The sequence below is a fragment of the Entelurus aequoreus genome, linkage group LG09, assembly GCF_033978785.1.
Source record: "Entelurus aequoreus isolate RoL-2023_Sb linkage group LG09, RoL_Eaeq_v1.1, whole genome shotgun sequence".
Lineage (NCBI taxonomy): Eukaryota > Metazoa > Chordata > Actinopteri > Syngnathiformes > Syngnathidae > Entelurus > Entelurus aequoreus.
The window spans coordinates 14,886,322-14,911,639 of record NC_084739.1 but is presented as its reverse complement, the minus strand read 5'-3'; the positions used below and the strand labels follow the sequence as shown (position 1 = coordinate 14,911,639).

General features: G+C 40.3%; 1 protein-coding gene across 1 annotated transcript in view; it reads right to left on the bottom strand.

The window, feature by feature from the left end:
- slit1a (slit homolog 1a (Drosophila)) overlaps positions 1-25,318 on the bottom strand; it is a 317,948-nt gene that overhangs the window by 251,709 nt on the left and 40,921 nt on the right. Inside the window, 2 exon segments of the mRNA XM_062058155.1 lie at positions 20,548-20,619; positions 21,849-21,920. Of these exon segments, the coding sequence (XP_061914139.1) occupies positions 20,548-20,619; positions 21,849-21,920 (144 nt within the window).

Below are 25,318 nucleotides of genomic sequence, written 5' to 3'. Positions count from 1 at the left end.
TCATGACACATTATCTGTATGTAATATTGACTGCATTTCAGATAGTAGTTTGTGTGCCATGTTGTTCCAGACCACAGCAAACATTACCTAGCTTGCCAAAGATTGTAATAAATCTATTAAAAGAAGACAGCCTGCTGTTTCCTTTAACTTGGACACACACATCTTTACCTTTGGCCATTAAAAGCCAGTAATTTCCAGGAGTTATCTCACCTTCTGAGTAGCCTCTGATTTACTAATGGTTTCTAATGTTGTAAAAATGTGTCGAATAAATATTAAATTTCAACATTTCTGTCAACAAAGATTTGCTTCAGCCTTCGACACATAGTCATTTTGATAGTAGGCTATTATAGCTAATATAGACACTTAAGTCATGTGTGGCTTTCATTATAACACTTATATACAGCTTTTCATTTTTTGTGATTTTTATTTTTTATTTTTGGTCCAATATGGCTTTTTCAACCTTTTGGGTTGCCGACCCCTGGTTTAGGGTGTTTCACAGAATCATGACAACATTTGGTCGACACTTTAAGGGGACTAACAAGCAAATGTGGGCAAATTTGGTTGAAAAACATGGCTGCCATCAACTAAAATGTCCTTGAAAGGGCATGGGTAGGACTTCGAGACTAATTGGCCATACATCATTGGTCATTTGTCTAATAATTCTAAAATAATAATAATAATAATAATAATAGATTTTATTTGTAAAAAGCACTTTACGTTGAGCAAACAACCTCAAAGTGCCACAGTGTTAAAAAAAAAGAAAAAGAAAATAATAATAATAATAATAAAAGATAATACAAATAAATAAAATATAAAACTAGAAACAGCCCAATAGCTAGAACCAGCATGCATATCTATAAAAATCTATAAAAAATTTAAATGGGTTTTTAAGCCTTTTTTAAAAGCATCCACAGTCTGAGGTGCCCTCAGGTGGTCAGGGAGAGCGTTCCACAGACTGGGAGCAGCGGAGCAGAAAGCCCGATCTCCCATAGTTCGTAGCTTTGTCCTTAAAACTGTCAAGGATACCTGTATTACATGTATGCCAGCATGTCTTCCAAAGCACTTCGACCACAACCAGTACGGGGCGCATTAACAGTCCATTGGGTATATAGTTGTATACAAACCAGGATATATCTGAGTCTATGGATGTTCCCATTCATCCAGGTCATTGTATTCTCAGGGCATTTAATCAATCACACACCTGGATTGTTCAGTTTGGTTTAGAAGATAATTTGCCTCTCATCCGAGCAGTCAGTGGCCTTGTAGTTAGAGTGTCCATCCTGAGATTGGTAGGTCGTGAGTTCAAACCCCAGCCGAGTCATACGAAAGACTATAAAAATGGGACCCATTACCTCCCTGCTTGGCACTCAGCATCAAGAGTTGGAATTGGGGGTTAAATCACCAAAATGATTCCCGAGCGCGGCCAACGCTGCTGCTCACTGCTTCCCTCAACCCCCAGGGGGTGGAACAAGGGGATGGGTCAAATGCAGAGGGTAATGTGTGTACTTTAACTTTATCAGTTCATGCTCATAAAGAGTTTAATTTCAATGAGTTATTCACCTTAAATAAAGGATATTGATTGATAGACTTTGATTGGTCAGCTGTAGTCTCGATGCTGGTGCCAAAGCCCCAACTATTTACCCTCCATGGGTATCTGTGTTTGCGTAGTATATTGCGGAGGGGTTCCCATTTTCTGGAGTGCATTGCTACAGTGTTTTGGATATTTGTACAGCGCTCATTTCGGTTGTGTTCAAACATAATATACTGTAGGAATCAACTTTTCATAGAATTCCAGCAACCTCAATGTGCAGAGAAATGTCCCCTTCCTGTTTGTTGGCTTAATGAAGGTGTCAGGGTGAGTATAATAATGGAAATGTGGCTAGGCGGATTAATACACACACACACTCACACACATACACACACACACACACATTCACAGCTTGCTTCTGGGAGGATTTAATGGGGCTGGGTACGGAGGATTTAGGGAGTGGCAGTGATTCTTACGGGCAAAGTCAAATCAAAGAGCACCCGCCTGTTCAAATATCCCCCCCAGTCACTCCGCCTTTGTCCCTGGATACTACTTATTCTCATGGTGAATTTACGAGGTGTTGACTCCCTAGCAGAGTAAGCAGAGAGGAAAAGAGGAAAATCTGTATTAGTGTGTGTCTGCCATTGATTTCTGGCTTATTCTGTTGTCCTACTTGAAGGGCCTGACCTTTTAAAGCTGTAAATAACACAGAAGATATTGTGTTGGACACAGGAACGCAATAACTTTCAAAGACTGCAAAGATTTGTTCTATTCTTTATCGGTATTGGTCAGGCGGAGGTCGTACGGACTTCATGGGAACTGTCCACATAACGCAGGTCTGGACTGCGCTGCATGGCTTTGACCGACTTCTTAGTCTAAAGTGCTGGGAATATCCACTCCACAAACACCAGCATCGACAACGCCCACCTCTACCCGTCGAACGGCTTGATCTCCACATGAAAGGGGTCTGCAAGCTCATTACCACAACCTGGGGCTCATCAGAACCTCCAGTCCCCAGGCCCTTTGTAAACCAGATGATGGCAAAATCCAGCAAGGGGGGGGGGGAATCAAAGAAATCTCATATATGGCTTTCCGTCCAAGGCAGCCAGGTGTTAAAGGCATAGATAAGACATAGGGAGGAAGTAATGGAGGGCGAGGACAGGGGAATGATAAGGAGGGTGGGACAGGAAAGCGGGGTACAGTAAAAAAGGAAGGATGGGGAGGAGGCATTCTAGTCTCATCACTGCATGTTTTTTTCCCTTCTATCCTCTGTAGGGCCCCCGTGTCACAGAGGCCTCCTCTGGCACAGGCCAGCTTTGAAGTGATAATGGACCTTTTGGCTAATGCTCCTCTGCAGGTGTACTGTCGGGCTCCTTCTCTCTCTCCGTGCTGTCAGCCCGACACATAAAGATGAGAAGAGATGAGACTCCTTTAAACTCTGCAGAGGAAGCCAACCAATCTAATATGCCCTTTTCTTCCCCACTTTTGCTGTCTGCCAACTCTATTTTGCTAAATCCACACAGTATTTCCAGTCCATCACCTTTACTTCCATTTATTCTCCTACAACTCAGTTTGCCCTCTCCTTACTCCACATTGTCGTTGCCGATTGCTTTCTTTGGACTCATATTGAGCTAGCAAAACTAAAAAAATGCTGTAAAAATGATTAAAAAAAACATAGCACTCTGCACAGTAGCTAACTAACAACTGTTGTGCTGACTTAATGAGTACCGGAGATTGATCAGCCCACCAAGAATGGTTGGGCTGCCAGGCACAGAATGGCTACACTGTGAAGCACACGATAGGGAAATTAAACGTTCGTACACTGAGACAAGGGTTTTACACCAAAGCATTTGTATACGGTCTGTAGGATGTCAATTGAAAAGTTTGTACGATGAGAGGTTCATAAATTGAGGTTTCACTGCAAAGTCTGCAGTCAGATCTTCAAACTTTTGTTTTCAAGAATTTGATAAAAACATGTTGAATTTGACCTATTCTCTAATAAACAGAATCACCCATTAGCGCTCAGATGTATACACAGGCCTAAATTCTATAACTTCTAAAGTTGAGGAAGTCTGTTGAAAACATTTCTCAACAACTGCAAATTCTGAAATCATCAGTTCTAACAAGTGTACAGGTTATTTGGTTGGTTCACGATGAAAAGATGAAAAACAAATTGGTGAGGACAATCAGGATCCACTAAGACGATGACCTGGAAAGAGCTACAACCCAAGAGTCACTGTCCACAACAACGGTTCAAACGGTTCAAATAAATAATTGAGGGTCCAAGGTCTATATGGCACTCTTCCTGTATACTGACAAAACGGTTGTTTTATTGCCATTTTTCTATCATGCTGACATCATCCAGCATCTTCTCAATCTATACTCTTGCTCCCTATGAGGTGTCAGAAAGGTGCAATTGCAGTTACCAGCACACGGCAGGTAAGCGCATAGATCTGAAGGCATCCTGCTGCATCCCACATGAAGATTTCTGTGTGTGTGTGTGCATGCATGTGTGTGTGTGTGTGTGTGTGTGTAACTGTTTGTGTCTGTGTGGGGACCCATTTAATAGCAGCGAATGAAACCAATGTGATCCCATGTGTTTTACTACCACACAAAGCAAAGACAGACTTCCTGGGTAGAAGAACATGAAAACACAAACATTCATGCAGGAATTAAAAAATCCCATGTTTTCTCATTTCCTGTAGCTACATAGTCAGACCCTGACTCGTACATATTACTTCCCTGGAACCAGTTCACCAGTTACCGACAAACATACCGACTGCATTATATCAAAGGCGGCCGTCTGAACAATAGAAGTGGAATCTTAAGAATGGACGCGAGAAGCAGACAGTGAGAGAGAGTATAGCCATAGGCAAGAGGATCTAGGGATGTGTCCAAAACCCCTAATTACACACACATACAACTAAAACACCCTAAATCTCTCTCTGCGCATACCACCAGGCTTTCCCGAAGAGAATAAATCATATATCTTTTGAGCCATTTCACTCCCAGTGTTTTCTTTGTCTGTGTGTAAGAAAAAGAACAACATATACTTAAGAACATTACTGGCATTATACTTGTTCAGATGTCAGGTTAGATTAAGCCTAAAGGGGTAACCATTACCCTGGCATAAATGTGATACAGTGATCGGCGGCTGCTCTGAAGTCAACCTGCATTGCAAGACAATAGGATGGGTGTGAATCACCCAAACTTCCCGTCTAAGCTGCGTTTATGTCCACCTGGATCACATCCAACGCCCACGGGAATCTCAAGTCCAGACCTTTATGACTAGAGAGAGAATACACAGACACAACAAGCTTCTATGTCCGACGATCCAGAAGAGATAGCGCTGATCGACATGCCAAATCTGTGAACGGAGCTGTAATGAGTTGAACAGATGCATTGAGCCATAAAACTGCGCCCTATTAAAGCTGTGATGAATGGACAGTGTTTATTCAGATAACTGCATTACTGAGCAGCGCACATGTTAAGCGCAACTTCCAACTTGGAAAGCAGAACTTACCTTTTGTGGTTTTTTTAAAAGGATGCATGTCCCTTGTGAACACCAAGCTTAAGAAAAATCTATCGTCCCAAATGTGCTCCACTTTTTAAAGAAAAGGCACTGAGGCTATGTCTACACGAAGCCGGATAACCCCTTAAACGAATAATTATTTAGCCTAAGCCTCGTTTCAGCCACACTAAATCACCGTTTAAGGTTCCCCTCCTCGGAATGTTTTTTACATGGGTAAGTGCACCGTCTATTTCTTGAATCTCTGGCTGTTAGCTCTGTATGGACTCATTGATCGTTTACAAACTGAGTTCGGAGAGGAAGTGACGCCAGAAAGATCGCGCCCCACACAGGAAGTGACATCAGAAAGAACGCGCTACATCCAGCTTCATAACAACCCGTTCGGTAACTCGGCGGTAACCACTACAAAGATGGAGGTGAGTCATCCAGACATGCCAGTGTTTCTCCTTCTTCTACATGTACAGGTGCTTTTGGAAATCACACATCAATACCTTAAGAGAATTGCTGCCAATAACTAGCCAATTTCACTAGATGGCAACTGACGCGTTTCGCTATCTGGCAACTAGCGCACCAATCACTAGCTGACAACAAGGACTTTTATTGCTATTTCACAACTAGAGCGTTAATTGATAGCTGACAACCAGCACAGTAATCACTAGCAAGAACTAGTGCACTAATCGCTAGCTGGCAACTAGTGCTGATCACGAGCTGAAAACTATCGCGCTGATTGCTGACAACTAGAGTGATACTAGATAACTGGCAACTAGCACACCAATCGTTGGCTGACAACTGGAGCGTGAATCGTTAACTGACAACTAGAAGCTAATCGCTAGCTATAAATAATAATACAATATTAATAACACAATTATTTATTCATGTTATATTATATTTATTCACATTCAACTACATTAGAGTGTGCATTTAAAGACATTTGCATTTGTAGAAAAATGGCAGGGGGAAAATGAAAAATCTGTATTTAAAAAAAAATTACTACAAATTTCACGGCCCCCATTGCAGTACCTCTGTGGACGCCCTCCGGGTCGCAGACCCCTGTTGAAGACCTCTGATCTAAGCGAAAGCGCTCTAGTTTTTTTAAGAACCTGTTAGAAAGATGTTCTCTTACAAGTTTTTTCAACTGAACTCGCGGGCCGGTCTGTTGTCATAACCCGGCCAGATTTGGCCCCAGGCTGCCAGTTGAACAGCCCTTCAGCAGGGCTTACTAAGAACACTTTTCTCCTGAATTCCAACATCAAGGCTAAATTTTGGCCAACCCGTTTCCAATACACTATTGTGTGACCTCCAAGACTCCTTTAAAAGTCTTGAAAAAGAACATATTATGGGATCTCGTAGGGTGTTCAAATTGCTTTTGTGATGGTAACAATTTGACTCTTAACCAGATTTAATCACGGTACATTATTTCTAATGGTAGAATCTGTTTTTAAAGCAGAATAAAATTGTTGCCTCGCATCATTTCTGCACTCACAACTTAGTTTGCACCACATGTAGGTGTTGTTTCTGGCCAGGTTTGTAGCATTCCACTAACCCCTTACTACCGAGAAGTGTGCGTGTGTTCTTGTTCTTGTATGTGTACCCTTCTTGAGACATCAACAAGGAAAAGTAGCTTCCATATGAAATCATGGTCCCAATATGGAAAACCATTGCATCTAATAGAGAATGTCTCATTTGCACCCCTGGTGGTGAAATCTATCAAAATTAGGGTGGTCCCAAAAAGGAGGGATTTTTCAAATTGACTGTGTGTCGGTTTTAAAAGTGCTCCCCCTCTGGTCAACATTTGAAATAACAAGTGTGTGTGAAAATTTGAAGTGCTCCCCCTCTGGTCAACATATGTGATAACAAGTAATTGAAATCACCCCCTTTGGCCAAAATGTATACAAAATAAATAAAATAAATATGTATATAGAGACATACTGTAATAACTTGAAGTAAATAATGAAGGTTAAAAAACAATTACAAACAAAAAATTCACCACAAAAAAAAAAAAAAAAAAAGCAGTCTTTTTCTCACAACGTGTCGACTTTTTTCTCATAAAATTGGGAACAATTTCTCATATTCTTTCTGTTTTGTAATATTGCAATATTTTCTCGTAAAATTATTACTTTTTCTAATGTAAAATTTGTCATAAAATTCTGACTTTCATCACAATATTGCCAATTGCCAATTTTGTTCCTGTAAAATAGTGACATTTTTTTTAGTAAAATTATGACTTTTGTCATAATTTCGCCAAGTAAAATTCTGATAATTATTATAATATTGACAACATTTTTAAGTTTTCTTATAAAATTGTGACTTTTGTCGAGTAAAATTACGACTCTTTTCATAAAATTGCCAACATTTTCAATCAATCAATCAATCAATGTTTATTTATATAGCCCTAAATCACAAGTGTCTCAAAGGGCTGTACAAGCCACAACGACATCCTCGGTACAGAGCCCACATACGGGCAAGGAAAAACTCACCCCAGTGGGACGTCGGTGAATGACTATGAGAAACCTTGGAGAGGACCGCATATGTGGGTAACCCCCCCCCCCCTCTAGGGGAGACCGAAAGCAACGGATGTCGAGTGGGTCTGACATAACATTGTGAAAGTCCAGCTTTTCTTGTAAAATTGCAACGTTTATTGAGTAAAATTCCAACTTTTATCACAATATTGCACAAATGTTCAGTTTTTCTTGTAAAATGTTGACTTGCGTTGAGTAAAATTACGACTTTTATTATAATACTGCCAAAATTATAAGTTTTTCTTGTGAAACTGTGACCTTTTTCTTGTGAAATTCCAACTCATTTTTCACAACAAGCTTTTTTTTATATTTGTATAGTATGTATATATTATTAATGTTGTAAATACAAATCTTTATATATCTAGAAAGGGTGGTCCTAAAGAGGTAGGCATTTTTCGGAGGTCTCAAGAAGGTAACAAATACAAGAGTTTGTGTGTGTGTGTGTGTGTGTGTGTGTGTGTGTGTGTGTGTGTGTGTGTGTGTGTGTGTGTGTGTGTGTGTGTGTGTGTGTGTGTGTGTGTGTGTGTGTGTTTGTGTGTTTGTGTGTCAGTTCCAATCTGGACCAAGGGATGCCAACAGTCGGAGCTGTCAGCAGTGGCACAGAGAGGAGGACAAGCAGACCCTCCCTCAGCAGCCTCAGTGAGTGAAATTCCTGTGTGTGTATACTCATGACGGATCTGGACCACACTGTGATGTCTTATTCATGCGTGTATCAATTCATAATGACCAGATCGCTCCCTCAATGCTGCAAAAAGTGCATATTCCACTCACACATGATTGTCAGTTTATTTGTAGACTGCATCATAAGGGCTGGGATTTATGTGCAAAAAAAAAACCAGAACAGTGGTTAGCAGACGCTGGACACACAAACAGCATTGATGTCCTTGTGCTTTGGTGTGAATATTCAATAAGCCACCAGTTTAATTATTCATGAGGACGGACACAGAATCGTCAGTAAATATAAACACTGCTGTTGCTTTCTTCTTCCTCTGTTTGCCCTTTCTCCTCTCTCGCTCCCCTTGTGATGAGGCTGTGAATACTTCAAATGAGAGTTTTTATTTATTTTTTTAAATTATCTTCTTTTGGCTTCCGCTCTCCTCACATGGTTTGGTCTGCGTTTCTCTCTCACTCACACTCACGCACAGGGACCGCACTCGTAAAAAAAAGCAGCGACAAGCAGTAAAAGCCACTTTTACCAGCTGACAAGGACAGGGGCGAGACGTTAATACCTGAATCGGATGGTTTTGGTTGGCCACCAGGTCAGGAATTTCATGCTGCTGTAAAAACTCAAACACCTTAAATTGATAGTTCACCCACAATTGCCTAAAGCTTGTATACAATGTTGGTGCAAAATAGTGTTGTCCCAAAATGATTTAGATATTTTAAAAGGTACTTTTCTAAATAAAGGGGACCACAAAAAATTGCATTATTGGCTTTATTTTAACAAAAAATCTTACGGTACATTGAACATATGTTTCTTATTGCAAGTTTGTGCTTAAATAAAATAGTGAACATACAAGACAACTTGTCTTTTAGTAGTAAGTAAGCAAACAAAGGCTCCTAATTAGTCTGCTGACATATGCAGTAACATATTGTGTTATTTATCATTCTATTATTTTGTCAAAATTATTAAGGACAAGTGGTAAAAAAATGAATTATTAATCTACTTGTTCATTTACTGTTGATATCTGCTAATTTTCTCTTTTAACATGTTCTATCTACACTTCTGTTAAAATGTAATATTCTTTTATTCTTCTGTTGTTTGATACTTTACATTAGTTTTGGATGATACCACAAATTTGGGTATCAATCCGATACCAAGTCATTACAGGATCATAAATTGGTCATATGCAAAGTCCTCATGTGACGAGGGACGTATTTCCTGAGTTTATAAACATAATATAAATAAATAAAAAAACGAAAGAAGACTTTGTGATGCCAAAAAACATAGATGTAATCATAGTAGTATTGACTAGATACACTCCTGTACTTGGTATCATTACAGTGGATGTTAGGTGAAGATCCACCAATGGCGTTTGTTTACACTTTGACGCCGGTGAGCTACGGTGTGTAGTGAAGCATGTTTAGTTATTCCTCGTCCTGCAGGGATGATACTTGTAAGAAACGTACTTTATTTGTCGCCATGGAGGCGAGGATTAGTGATTTAGAAGTAGCTAAAACACTGCAGACTGCGGCTGGACTTTAGCCGCTAGCTAGCGAGCCATGTTTTAAAGCACCTCTTCTGGTGGGCGTTTCAGTGTTATAACTTCACCTTTATCGTTAGTTTTTAAGCCAAAATGTGTCCGTTCTCCCTTTTCTGTCTACACACTGTGTCTGCTTGTAAGTACTCTGTGATTGTGCGCTACCGAACATGCTCGTCTGCTCGTAAAACCAGCAGCGGACCGGTACTTTTCAGAGGCGGTATAGTACCGAATATGATTCATTAGTATTGCGGTACTATACTAATACCGGTATACCGTACAACCCTAGTGCAAAACATCAAGCGGACAAAGAGGTAAGCTGAGAGCGGGCAAGAGATGTCTGCCATGGCCTATGGAGAACCTCCAAGCGATGATACCTTTGCTCAAAGCCTCCACTGAGGCAACCAGAGCCCAAATCAGTCTGATGCAATTAATTCTAGGATGACCAGTAACTGTTGGAAATTGGCCTTCCGGCTTAAATGAAAGACCGCATGTTCCTACCTAGGTTCCATTCTAGAGGCTAACCTTTCCTGTGATAAAATGGCAACCAAGGTAATCAAAAAGGTTAACCAACGAACGAGATTTCTCTACAGAATTTCCTCTCTGGTCAACAAAAGCACCTTGAGGATTCTGGCGGGAACTCTCGTTCAACCCTTTTTCGATTACGCATGCACCTCCTGGTACCCTAGCACCTCCAAAACCCTCAAATCTAAACTCCAAACATCTCAGAACAAGCTAGTCAGGTTACTTCTAGACCTCCACCCCAGATCCCACCTCACTCCTACCCACTTCTCTAAAGTGGGCTGGCTCAAGGTGGAGGACAGAGCAAAACAACTTGCACTGAGCCTAGTCTATAAAATCCGCTACACCTCCCTGATACCGAAGTACATGTCAAACTACTTCCTTAACGTAAATGACCGCCATAACCACAACACCAGGGGGTGCTCCACTAACCACGTTAAACCCAGATTCCGAACTAACAAAGGTCTTAACTCATTCTCTTTCTATGCCACATCAATGTGGAATGCGCTCCCAACAGGTATAAAAGAAAGGTCATCTCTATCCTCCTTCAAAACCGCAATAAAAGTTCACCTCCAGGCAGCTACAACCCTAAACTAACACCCTCCCCGGATTGCTAATAATCAAATGTAAACAATCAAATGCAGATTCTTTTTCTTATGCCTTCTGATCTCTCTCTCTCTCTCTCTCTCTATGTCCACTACTTGATGTCCATATACCCCCCCCCCCTCCCTCCACACCCCTGATTGTAAATAATGTAAATAATTCAATGTGATTATCTTGTGTGATGACTGTATTATGATGATAGTATATATGATAGTATATATCTGTATCATGAATCAATTTAAGTGGACCCCGACTTAAACAAGTTGAAAAACTTATTCGGGTGTTACCATTTAGTGGTCAATTGTACGGAATATGTACTTCACTGTGCAACCTACTAATAAAAGTCTCAATCAATCAATCAATCAATCCTATGCATTGACAGTTTGTGAAGTGGAGATTTTAATAGAGGGGCCCAAAAAGCGATTAAGGAAGACACGGTTGCTACGGAGAATGTGAGTAAAGTTGGGGCCGAAACGCTCTTCAGAGAGAGTCGGCACACGGAGGCCAGGTTGTTCATCAGCAGGGACAAAAGGAACAAGGAAGTTAGAAGACGAGTTTGGACCATTAACAGTGTGCTGTGCTCATAGGCAGGAATAGCAACAAGCACAGTCATTTCATTCTAGTGGTCGTTATACAGTATGTCAAAAGTCACACATCACATATTACAAATGGTACATGGGTTATACTTGTATAGCGCTTTTCTACCTTCAAGGTACTCAAAGCGCTTTGACACTATTTCCACATTCACCCATTCACACACACATTCACACACTGGTGGCGGGAGCTGCCATGCAAGGCCCTAACCACGACCCATCAGGAGCAAGGGTGAAGTGTCTTGCTCAAGGACACAACGGACGTGACGAGGTTGGTAGAAGGTGGAGATCGAACCAGGAACCCTCAGGTTGCTGGCACGGCCACTCTCCCAGTTCTAATCTTTATGATTAGAAATTCAACTTGAATGAACTTCAGAGTAGTACATCCAAGTAGGATGTAGGAAGTAGTAGAGCTTAGGTCATCCAAACCACTTCTATACATCACAACAATCACAAACACAGGTGTTTACTTCATGTGTTCAATTTGTATGAGCTAGGGACATCAGGACCACTGGCAAAAGCTTGGAGTGAGAATCAGAATATAGAAGTACTTTATAAATCCCTGAGGGGAAATTACGATTTTCAGCACAATCCCATTCAAGAGCAGGCGGAACAAACACACTCCAACCTCTGCAGGCAAACCCAATCTGACCTTCTCCAAACTCCCAAAATGCAAGCGCTCATCTGCCCAAAGAGCCAGCACCCCCGCTGTGATCATGTGATCCATGACCTGAGGCTGATAGATCTGATGGTCCGATTAGAGTTAGTAATCCTCATCTTAGCGTCCATATTTCGACATCTCGAAAACAATAGCTGAAAACAATATCCTGCACCTTCATGCTTTCGGGGATAACAAGGTGAGAGATGGATGTCTAACTGTGGCAATGATGCACTTGTGCATGTACTTATTCTGGATTTCCTTCCTCCAAACAAAGGCTTCTTCATCATCCCCCAAGCAGATCCGCAAACAGAAACACAATCTCCCACAGAACACAACACCAACACATACACTATGAAGTAATCTTAAAAGCCAGAAAGAACATATTCCCCCACGGGCAACCCCCCGCACAAACACTAGCACACAGATGTAATCATAGTGTGTTTGTTTGTGTCTAATTAGTCTTATTTACATTTTCTAGTGCGTGAGTTGAAGTTCTGTGTGTATCAATATAGCCGTCGTCAAGGAAAATGATCCTAAGGACTGGTATGATGACACGCCCTCTTGAATTCTTTTACCAAGATGTTCTCATCTTTTCATTAGGGCAGGTATATTTCCCTCCTTTATAGCTACGGGGGGAAAAACCTCACCTTTCCCATCTCCTCACCTCCCAGTGTAATGCCACACATTTGCCATTAATGAAAGCAACAACCCCCTCCAAACAAGGTTGTGTTGTGGCAACAGCAAGCAACAACCTTCACCTCATTCCTTCCCCCCCAGCACCCATCCTGACCTCAAACCAGATGCTGCTCTCCCCCCCAGGGGACCGTCTCTTTCGGCTATCTGTTCTCCGCTACGCCAAACCCTCTCACCTTTTCCCTGTCGTCCCACGGTCCTTCCTTCCTCCGGCTCTCCCACTGCGAGGAGGCACTAATTACAGACACGGATGAGTAGATTACAGCTGTGTAGTGTAGTGGAAGTGGAATGAGGAGAATTTGACGAGTGGCTGGGGGGGTAACAGGTTGTTAACACTGATGAATGCAACTCTATTTTCACTGGTATTGTTCACTGAAGTTCCACGCCATGCCTCTCACCTCAGTGTTGCTTTTTCCCGTTGCGTCTCTCCATCTGCCATCCATCAGTGACAACTTTTAACGATCTCTAATTATCTCTAATCAATTCCAATTATCTCTGCCTTGCCCCACATGCATCAGTGTCTGCTATCTCTCAGGCCTGGGAAGAGACGGCAGGGGTGCAGGTAAAGAGGTCAAGGAACACAAACCTACAGTACAATACGAGAAATAGACTATATAGAGTAAATTGGGTTTGTAGTTAGAAATGTTGACATTCCATCCATTTTATATATATATATATATATATATATATATATATATATATATATATATATATATATATATATATATATATATATATATATATATATAAAAGGGTGGCTATTTTGAAGAAACTAGAATATAAAACATGTTTTCAGTTATTTCACCTTTTTGGAACACCCAACTGCGCCCAAGACCCAACCTCCGGGCTGATGATTTTAGGTTGTCCTGAAGAATGTGGAAGTAATCCTCCTTTTTCATTGTCCCATTTACTCTCTGTAAAGCACCAGTTCCATTGGCAGCAAAACAGGCCCAGAGCATAATACTACCACCACCATGATTGACGGTAGGCATGGCGTTCCTTGGATTAAAGGCCTCACCTTTTCTCCTCCAAACATATTGCTGGGTATTGTGGCCAAACAGCTCAACTTCTGTTTGATCTGACATCACACGGACAAAGATAAGACCTTCTGGAGGAAAGTTCCAACAGAACAATGATCCCAAACACACGTCAAAAGTAGTAAAGGAATGGCTAAATTGAGCTACAATTAAGGTTTTAGAATGGCCTTCCCAAAGTCTTGACTTAACATGACATGTGGACAATGCTGAAGAAACAAATCCATGTCAGAAAACCAACAAATTTAGCTGAACTGCATCAATTTTGTCAAGAGGAGTGGTCAATAATTCAACCACAAGCTTGTGCTTTCACCTTACGATGACATCACAACGTAGCAAGACTGTGAAACTGTGTGCAAGCTCACATCAAAATACATGAACCTTATAACTTGGCGCTTTGGCATTGTTTAACACAAGTATCTAACATTGTAACATCTATAAGTCAGAAATTACAACATTTATCATAGGTACCTTTAAACTTCATACTGCTATATGAGCAGTGCATTGACTACTTTAACATATATCAATGTCTATCCAAGTTTATGTTCTTTATTATTGTTTCCTGAGAATATATAGATGGTTGCTGAAATGTGACGGGTTTATTTACTTTTGTGAGATACTGCATCTTAACAGATTTTTGAATCAAGGGTTAGACAACAGTTCCTCAGCACACAAAGCAAACTTTATAACAGCATCCATGGTTGGATGAGTTTGGTGTGGATGAACTGGTGAGTCGTGATTAAGGTTGGGCATTGTTTGAATTTGGATAGTTCCAGTGCCAATCCCGGTTCCTTGTTTCAATACACAACAATTCTCGATTTTGATTATTTTAAGATGTAGAGTACGCATATGCTGTTGTTTATATGTTAGAGATAGGGACGTTCCAATCAGGGTTTTATGTTGTCGATACCAATCATACATGAGGGAAACTGGCCGATACTGGTTACATATTTTAACTGTACTTATTTGTTTTTTATGTTTTTTATGTTGTGATGCTAACAATAGCATCACAATATTTAAACTAGCCCCTGTTTCAATTATTACATACAATTTTTGAGCAAAACAAAGTCAATAGTACATAACTAAACAAAACTATTATTTATTGAAATCGTTTGGTTATGGCCCTCAAAATCCTCTTGTGTCCAGGGAAATATTACCTTTTTAAACATTAACAGAAACGAAAAACAAACAAAAAAAAGATTCTGGTAAAATAAAATTATCGACCTAATCATAGAGTGATACTACCCTTGATATCAACACTGTCGATTTATCGATCAAGCGGTCTTCCTTTAACACGTCTGCCTGAGAGCGGTCGCTAAACAGCACAACAGTCCTTATATTATATTTTCTTTAAGTTTTATTAGTCTACTTGTTAATTACCTGTTACTGTTTATTTTCTGTTGTAGAATGCTTCCATCTACACTTCTTAAACTTTACTAAGCACTTATTTCTTCTGTTGTTTTAAGCTGGTTTAACGGTTAGCTTAGCTATAAGCTTAACTGCTCCTGCTTGCGCTTCCTCTGTGTGTAACATGTTTAGCATGGTCTTCCAGTCTTCCACTGATAATGCAACTTAAAAACTGTAGTTTGTTTGAGCATCGAAAATAGGAATCGATATTAAAAAATGTGGACTATTCCGGTTCCCACTGATGCCCAATGCCCACAACTAGAGTGAAGAGTGAAGCCTGCAAATGGAGGAAACCAAATGTTTTCTTTAATGTTCGCTTCTTGTGGGTCCAATAGCCACGTGTCTTATTCACTCATACGTTGTTTTCTTAAATGTTCCCTACCTTTCCTGAGGTGAAAAGTCCCCAATTCCCTGCCAACCAACAGTTCATTGACACAAAGATCGGACAGAGCGAGTCTTTCTGTCAAAAGTATGTAAACAATTGTGTTGCAACTCCCAAAAGCTTCGGAACAAGAAGAATACGGGGTGTAATGGAGGCAAAGAGGAAAAGCATAAAAGGGTCTAAATGAAGAGAACCATCTGTGTAAGTGCACCACCTTTTATGATCATCTCCCTTGTAAGGATCATAAAGGTAGACCTTAACAATTCCAGCCAAGCACTTTGAGCAAGTGCGAAGGCGCACGTTTAACTTATGTTATCATACCCTGGTTGTCAGTCTTCCTCACAAAGGCGCAAACGAAATAGCAGCAAACGTCTTCCTCTGGGAACTGAGAACCTTTTAAGTCCATTAAAACTGCTGGCAAGAGCAAGGCAAGCTGTAACCCAACCGCATCAGACTGGAACCAGAACCCACAGTGTGGCCCAGACACATCAGGAGTTAAGAAACACATTAAGAAAAAGCTTTGTCTTTTCCCCGCTGTTCTTAAAAAGTCTTGCACAAATCAATCTGTCAATCTATTACAGGCGCCATTTTTGCCAATCCAACCATGCTGCTTTGCTCATTTGTTTTAACTGCTTAGGAATATACAATACACCTGAAAAGTATCATGGTCTATTATGGCTCGGTTTAACTCAGTCCCAAGGATGAAGAACAAATGAATGTATACACACATTGTGGATCGATTTAGCCAACGTGACCAAGGTCTCATTGTGCAGGATGTGCGGCGCAAAGTTTCGAATAATGAGCGTGAAGTCAGATTGGATGAAACAGGGGAAGCTGTGTTAGTACAATTCCCTGGCTGTTGGCAAAGCCGCTTGCCCCAGATGGACTAATCACGCTCTTTCAAGGCCGAGCGCTGGTCTGGAAGGCCTCGCTTTGCTCGGTGTCTATTCCAGCTAGACAGTCTAGCCAGTGAGAAAGTCCCAAGCAGAGCTGCCCTGTCCCAAAGGACGACAGGCTTTATCCTGAAGCCCTAAAGGATGGATGACTTTAGAATAATGACAGGTGACGGGTGGAGATAGTTACAATGAAGCAACAGATAGGTTCAAGATGGTGTTCGACTTCAAACGAGGGTCTGAGGTCGGGATCATAAGCCAACAATCGTTTTTCCATGTCCCACTGTTTCATTATTCCCAGATGCTGCAGGTAACTAGGATACTATGAGCTGGAAGGGTCAGCTAGCGACTGATTAGCCCAAATAATAAAAATCTGGACAAAAGAACATTGGAGCTTGTTAGAGTTGAGAATAAAAGTTTAGCTTCACTGTGGGACAGTTTCGCCATACGGGATGCATGTGTATGTCCATGGGAGGGTGTGCATGCATGGCTTCTGCACCTTTCGGAAAAAAAATTAAAAAAATTTGCTTAGAATTGAGACCACGATTATCTGGGAGGACTTGAAGTAAAAAAAAAAAATCACATATTTTATTTTTTTATTAAGGCTGGGTACTACACCTTATTGCCTGGTGCGGTCTTAAAACTTCCAATGGTGTTTTGGCCCTTGCTCAAGGGAGGTCCGGGAAGGACAGTTGGCATGGGGGTACATTTCTTTTTATTAAAACGGACCGAAAGATAATTAGCACACTAACAGAATATTTGCGCACTTAATAAAAACATGTCAAATATTTATGTGAACAGTGCATGAACTACAGCACAGCGCTTGAGTCAGATTGTTAAGCAAAATCGAGAGAATCTTTGGTAATTTAGAAATACAATTGCATGTTTTTGTTTTAATACTTTTTTCAAATTAGCCCTAATAGGTTGAGTGGACCCAGATACAGTCAACTATATTTCAAATAATAACACTGGTAAAAGAGAAATCCCACGGTTTATTAAGACTGGGTCTGACTCCTCATTGGTTGGTCTTTTTGCCCTAATTTTTGGGAAGTTCTGGAAAAATAGTTGATGACTGACTATAAATTGATTTGAATAGAAATGGACTCAAAGATTACAATAGGTTCAGTAAATAGAAATATATTGATGGTAATTATTAATATAGAACCCAAAATCTGTGTTTCGTTGACCTTAAAATAGTCATACTTTGATTATTTGTCTACATTTAAAACACTTCCTTGTAGCCTACATAAGATGTAATGGTGGTTCTTTGGCAAAAATTATGCATGGATTTTGTTTTACAGACCATCTTTAAGACACTTTTTGGCTGCCTTTGAAATCAAGCCATTTTCAAAAATTATTTTGAAGAACTCAGAAAAAAGATAAAATACAAATAATATCAACACAAAATTGCGCGTTCTTCGACTCGGCTCTCTTGGTCTGGAGTGCTTGCCACTTTTCTTGTTATCTTTTGTAAAACCCTGCACTCTTCCGCCCTTCTTGATCACCTCTCAAGGTACTCCGAAGAGACTTTTATCATTTTCGCAAGCCGAAAACAACGCAAACATAGGGCAATTTTCTTCGAGGAAGGCTAAATGGCGACTAGTACCCAGTGAGAACAGACGCTGGCTTTCCCACCAGGAATATTTAATGAGCCGGCCGGGAGCCAACCTAAGCAATAGGCTGTCCTAAGCCTCATTTGCATAATTTATTGCAAAGGACGCTGTAGGGGAGATACAAAAGTGAGTTTAAAAATGATAAGTATGATTAGAACTGCCATTTAACATTATTCTTTTGATTCTTGGTCGTTTTTCTTTAAATCAATTTTGTTCTGCATTGTTAAATGTAGTATAAAATTTGATCACAAGAATTGAGGGTTGTGATATTTATTAACGAACCATATGTAGTGACTGGTTCATTAACATAAAGGAGGGGAATTGTGATGTTGCAGTGATTTATATTAGCTTGACATGACAATGAAGGAATATTTACATTTACATCTCGCTTTGTAAACCAAGGCGGAAAAAGTGGCAACTTTACACACACACAGACGAGGTGAGTAAATGACTGAGGCTGTGTACAGTGGACAAATCACACTGACAAATCAAAATCAGTGATTTATTTTAGTGTCACAGTAAAAAACACACATCTAAAATTCCAGTCTAAACTTCCGGCTAGGAACTCGGAAATCCCAGCATCAGCTGACTAGCAGCACCTGTCACTGCTTGCCGAGTACAGTAACTGCTGTTTTAATTTTCATTTCCCCTAGGGGATTAATAAAGTATTTCTGATTCTGATTCTTTCACCTCAGAGTCTCCAAGACACAAACTTTTCAATATAACATTGGAAAAAGTTGCTAGATTTGTTGCTAGTAGCGATTTACAAAAAAAAGTCGCCAACAGGATTGGAAAGTCGCCAGCTTTAGCATCAAAGTCGCCAAGTTGGCAACACTGAAAAATAAGCAGGTACCATCGGGTTAGAAAAGTCGGTTTTGCATAATAGAGCCCCTTGTTTTTCCCTCCTACATGTAAAACATTTACTTGTGGTCTACAAAATTTGTAATGGTGGTTCTTTGGTCAAAATGTTGCAGTTTAGTTTTTTTTACAGACCATCTTCAAGCCGTTTTCTGATTGTCTCTACAGAATGCGCCATTTTATGGGCTGTCTTATTTACGTGCCAAACCCCTCCTCCGGGCCAAACCCACTTCGGCTGCATCTCCACCCCAGACTGCGTCTCCACCCCGTCAGCCGTGTTGCAGTTTTACCGAGTTTTTCCTTACAGAGTCTACTGAGAGATATAAGTAACAACTATACACTACTTTTGATCAGAAATGGAGACAGTGGAGCATTCTAGCATGCATGTGCATGTACGAGCCAGGCTGCCCCACAACATATCAGTGTTGTCCCAATATCAATATTTTGGTACCTGTACCAAAACAATTTGATACTTTTCGGTACTTTTCTAAATAAAGGTACATTACACATATGTTTCTTATTGCAAGTTTGTCCTTAAATAAAATAGTGAACATACAAGACAACTTGTATTTTACTAGTAAGTAACTAATTTAGCTGCTGACATATGCAGCAACATATTGTGTCATTTTCCATTCTATTATTTTGTCAAAACTATCAAGGACAAGTGGTAGAAAATGAATTATTAATCTACTTGTTCATTTACTGTTAATATCTGCTTACTTTCTCTTATAACATGTTCTATCCACACTTCTGTTAAAATGTAATAATCACTTATTCTACTGTTGTTTGGATGCTTTACATTAGTTGTGGACGATACCACAAATTTGGGTATCAATCTGATACCAAGTCGTTACAGGATCATACATTGGTCATATTCAAAGTCCTCACGTGTCCAGGGCCATATTTCCTAAGTTTATAAACATAATATAAATTTAAAAAAACGAAAGAAGATGTTGTGAGGCCAAAAAATATTGACGTAATCATAGTAGTGTCGACTAGATACGCTACTGTACTTGGTATCATTGCAGTGGATGTTAGGTGTAGATCAACAGTACAGAATATGATTCATTAGTATCGCGGTACTATACTAATACCGTTACACCGTACAACCCTACAACATATAAATACGTCACTGAAGTCTCAAATTCCAAACGGCTCGTGTTTTATTAATATCTCCGCCAAGGTTTGAATTCAAATCTCCAGGGTTTATGGGAGCCCCAAATACACAAAAACAGGTGCCAACAGGTAAGAAAGGTTGGTTTGGCATAATATAACCCCTTAAAGTCATATACACAACACCTCCTTGTCACCAGTATGCAACAGTGTGATCCTTCTACAAAAACAACACTGGGGATCAATGACAACAAACCTCAGATGAACCTTTGAGTAGGTCAAATGTATGCCTGACCGCCGTCTGTGTTCAAACATGTGCTGTGCTGTGTTGAAATATGACATCATCGAAGGAGCGTGGTCAGTTGAAATACTGCCAAAAAAAAGTTGCAGTTACTTACAGTCGAGACAGGCCAGGGTTCTTCTGAAACAGCAACTCAGGAAGCTGCTGCAGTTGATTACGATTCAGCCGCCTGCGGCAGAGAAAGCATATGATCAACCTATGCGTGTGACTGTGTGTGTGCGTGTGTGTGTGTGCATGTGTGTGTCCTTGAGTGAGGCGTGAGGCTGTGAATAATTTCCGCAAGATGCAGTAGAACCAGCGTAGCCACGGGCTATTGTGTTTCAGTCTCCCCAGAATGTCACATAAATATCCAACTGAAAGTTGAGGGAGAATTAAACTGCTAAGTCAGAGACAGCGTTGTAAATTACAGCACTGTGTTGGGTAGGATTACAAGTGCCGTCTTTCCGAGACAAACAATGCACCAAACTGACTTACATCAATTACAAGATGTGAACATGTGTGGAAATTCGATCTGAGTTTTATCAAGGTCTTTCAATACAAAATGTTTCTTAGCTGGAACAATGGTTGGCAAAGACATAACGTCCGAGACTGGCGGCCTTTATGCAAATACACCATTTAAGTCAACGAGGAACAGGCTGTTGCTAATTTGTTGCAAACCACAACTCTCTCTACCCCCCCTAAAAGACTAGAGGCCCGTGGAAGTGAATGCTGTGACACACAAATCTGAAAGACAGGCCTTCGAGACAGATGTTGGGACCCCTGCCACTCACTACTGAGAAGACTGAGGTGCTCATTAACATCGTGTTGCTTACCTGCTGGTAGGTAAGTGCCTTTTGAAAATACTACCCAAACAAGACACCTAATTTCCACATTGGTCTGGCATGTGAACATTTCTAGTCATTTTTTGGAAATGCAGCACAAGGGAAATGTGAGCCGCCCATGGCCTTGAGCTTGGTAATTGAAATTGTTATGTGGGTTTCAGATTAAGGGAAAAGTCTTTTATGGGTTCACCACTAATCGAGCTTGGCCCATAAAGTCATCTGCAGCACAGGTTTCCGTGCGGCTCGCGCTATTGATTTGCTAATGTGCCGGTTGAGGTGTGGTTGACCGTGTTTGTCTATGTCTTCTCAGGGACAGTTTACACGCTGTTTGGGAGGACTGGCGGGTGCTGCAGGGTCTGCGGTGAGGGAGACCTCTCCAGCCCGCAGATTCGCCCACTGAGGGCATTCCTGTGGTGCAAAGGTAACAGGGCTTGCTGTGCTCCCTACACCATCGGACCACAGCGGAATGACAGGGAAGTGCCTTGATCAAGCCTGGTACTCAGTCACATCACTGTCACTACAGCTGAAGTCTAGAAAATACAATTAAGCGGTTTGATTTCTGCAGGCTAGTACTCACAGTCGCTCAAGCTCCTTCATGTCATCGAAAGCCCCACGCTCGATAACAGCGATCTGATTCTCCATCAGCTGCCTGCAGAGAAAAGTAGTAGAGTATTAGTATTACTCACCCCAAGACTGACAGAAGCTTCTACTGCTTTAACCAAGTATACCAGCCTTGTTTGGTGTGACTTCTGTCCGAGTGTGAAGCATACTTAACCACCTCACAAACACACAGAGGCCAGCGGTGTGTGGACCGGAGGCTCCGTGTGAAATTTTGGCAGGAAAGGCCAAGGATGGCAGCCAAGAAAGCGTTCCAAGGTGGCTCAGAAAGCGAGACTCAGGTTTGGTCTAGTATGTGGTTGGAGATGAGATGCGAAGGTGTATGCCGCATGTTAGCAGGTGTGGATAGTGTCAGGGTAGTGAGCGACTTGTGACTCACAAATGCATACCGTAAATCAAGAATATTCAACTAAATCGTTTTGGGGGTCACATCTTCAGAAAGCTTAGAAATATTTCAGTTTCAAACCAAATGAGCACATAGAGCCCATCGAACGAGCAATTATGCCTGATTTGTGATGGCAACAACAACAAATAACTGACCTAGTTGTTCCAACTGGAGAAAAAACTGCACTTAAAAATGTTACATTGAAGTGACATTTTTGCTAATAGAGATCGAAAGACCATTTTATTTTTGTTTGTTTACTTATTTGAGATCATTAAAAGTTATTCACCTTATAATTACAATGGTAAAACATGCTATTGATACATTTTCCTTGCCCGGATGTCGGTTCAGACCAGTGATGTCATTGTGGTTTGTGCAGCTCTTCAAGGCACATGGGGCTACAGGCTATAAATAAACTTTGATTGACATTTATTAATTGAAATAAAAATGTGAAAAGTTTGAAATGGTTACTTGTAGGGCTGGGAGATATGGACAAAAAAGTATACCTCCATATATTTTTACTCGATATTCGATATATATAGCGATATATTTTTCGGTGAAAGTATACATATAAAGATATTCATTTTTGAGCGATAGTCAGTGAAATTGAAGTGAATGACAACTGTACTGTAAACAGTCAGGGGCATTTTTATTACCCAGTTAGTCAAGATGGGTATTAACAGCACAGAAAATAAACTGTTTAAGTAGTACAGAATCACATAACATAAATAAAATAGAAAAATATTCTTTCTATGTAAAATAAATAACATAGCTGTGCAAATAATACAAAATGTATCATACTCAGATAAAAAAATAAATTTGCAGGCAGGCACTTTTTAATTCCCAGTTGACGATGAAATGGACTGTCACACATGTACGGTTCTCGTGCGAAATATGCCCGGCTTGGCAACTGGAGAACAATTTTGATTTGGGCTTACATGGTAAACAACTCAAATTAATGTTTTATCCAGACTCATACATTTGTCCAAATGTGGCCAAGTAGACACATTGTGGGTTTCCTGGACGTCGTCTACATCGCTAAAAGAACAATATAAGGAAGAGAATCCCTCTGCCATCTTCCACTAGTTTTTTTAATATATAAATCTTGAAAATTCCCTCTTCTTTTCTTCAACTCTCTCGTCGTCATTTGGGATGTCTGTTGTGATTTCCCTTCCTGGTTCTAAGACCCGCCCTATCTTGCCTCTGATTGGCCTGTCCCTAACCAATCGTGACTCATCATAGTAAACAACCAACCAATCATGGATGTTCTTACACGTGCAAGTACGTCTTGGAAGGAGGAAGGGGTGGGGTTTAGTAGCCCATGGAGGGGGAGAACAAGGAACACAACAAATAAGCGGCGTTTGGTAATTTTAACGTGAAATAAATTATATCGATACTACGATATTTTCTTAATTCATATCTTTTTTTTAAATATATCGATATATCTTACAAACTCTATATATCGCCCAGCCCTAGTTACTTGCATTATTATTATTATTATATACCGTATTTTTCGGAGTATAAGTTGCTCCGGAGTATAAGTCACACAGGTCGAAAATGCATAATAAAGAAGGAAAAAAACATATATAAGTCGCACTGGAGTACAAGTCGCATTCTTTGGGGAAATGTATTTGATAAAACCCAACACCAAGAAAAGACATTTGAAAGGCAATTTAAAATAAATAAGGAATAGTGAACAACAGACTGAATAAGTACGTTATATGACGCATAAATAACCAACTGAGAACGTGCCTGGTATGTTATAGTTATAGTTTATTATTCTCCGGTCAATCGTCAACAAAATAAACAAACAGTTGTACATTCATAGATTGAAAATGAAAATGTTGCAGACCGAAAGGGTTTAGGCTGAAGTTGAACACTTATGCGCCTAACCCTATAAACAATGTCAAAGTACAAGATGAACTTCCGAAAATTATGAAATGTCCTTTGTACAAGATGAACTTCTGAAAATTATTAAATGTCCTTTGTACAACATATTATAAATACACATTATACACAACATAAACACAGTTCAGTTATAAACACAGTAAAGGCACGTTAACGTAACATATTATGGTAAGAATCATTCAAATAACTATAACATACAGTATAGAACATGCTATACGTTTACCAAACAATCTGTCACTCCTAATCGCTAAATCGCATGAAATCTTATACGTCTAGTCTCTTACGTGAATGAGCTAAATAATATTATTTGATATTTTACGCTAATGTGTTAATAATTTCACACATAAGTCGCTCCTGAGTATAAGTCGAACCCCCGGCCGGCCAAACTATGAAAAAAACTGCGACTTATAGTCCGAAAAATACGGTACTATGATTACATTAGTGCTTAAATTGACAAGAAAATGTCTGGCAAAAATTGTTATGGGCCCGGGCTTATTAGAATTTTCAGTATTTTATAGAATAAAATCAAAAACATGCAGGCACACATTCTAAACCTCCACTGCCAAAACTAATTCCCCCAAAAAGAGTCTTATTGGATGGTCTCGTAATTGCTACAATAACACAAGGTCGGGAAGGAGTCTTTAGGAGAAACAAGAGCGTTCCTTCATGACATATACAACTGTTCTGTGTTGAAGGCCACCTCTCACGCCTCCTATGAGGCCACCACGCGCTGCAACTCCGCAGTGTGTACTTCCTCCCATCAAATATAAATGCTAATCACTATTTGCGCTCCATAAACATTGAGAGAAAAGTGCAATTCACCACTTATCCCTTTCTCATGAATTTAGATTGGGGGGAAATATGACTACTTTTGACTTGAAGTCGTGACTCTGAGGTGGTTTTTGATATCTCTCATCTCGTTTCTGCCTTTCGCACGCACATGAAGCATTGATATATGCAGAGGGCCGGACAAAAGTGGGTGTTAATCATCCGCGTTGACAGGATGGACGGCAGCTGACTGCAGAGATATACCGATGTTTCTTCTGCGGGATGCCCAGAGGTCAACCCCGCAAAATACGAAGGGCGACTTTTTAAAGTTTGCACGGTAGGAGACGCCATATATGCATACTGTATGTGTG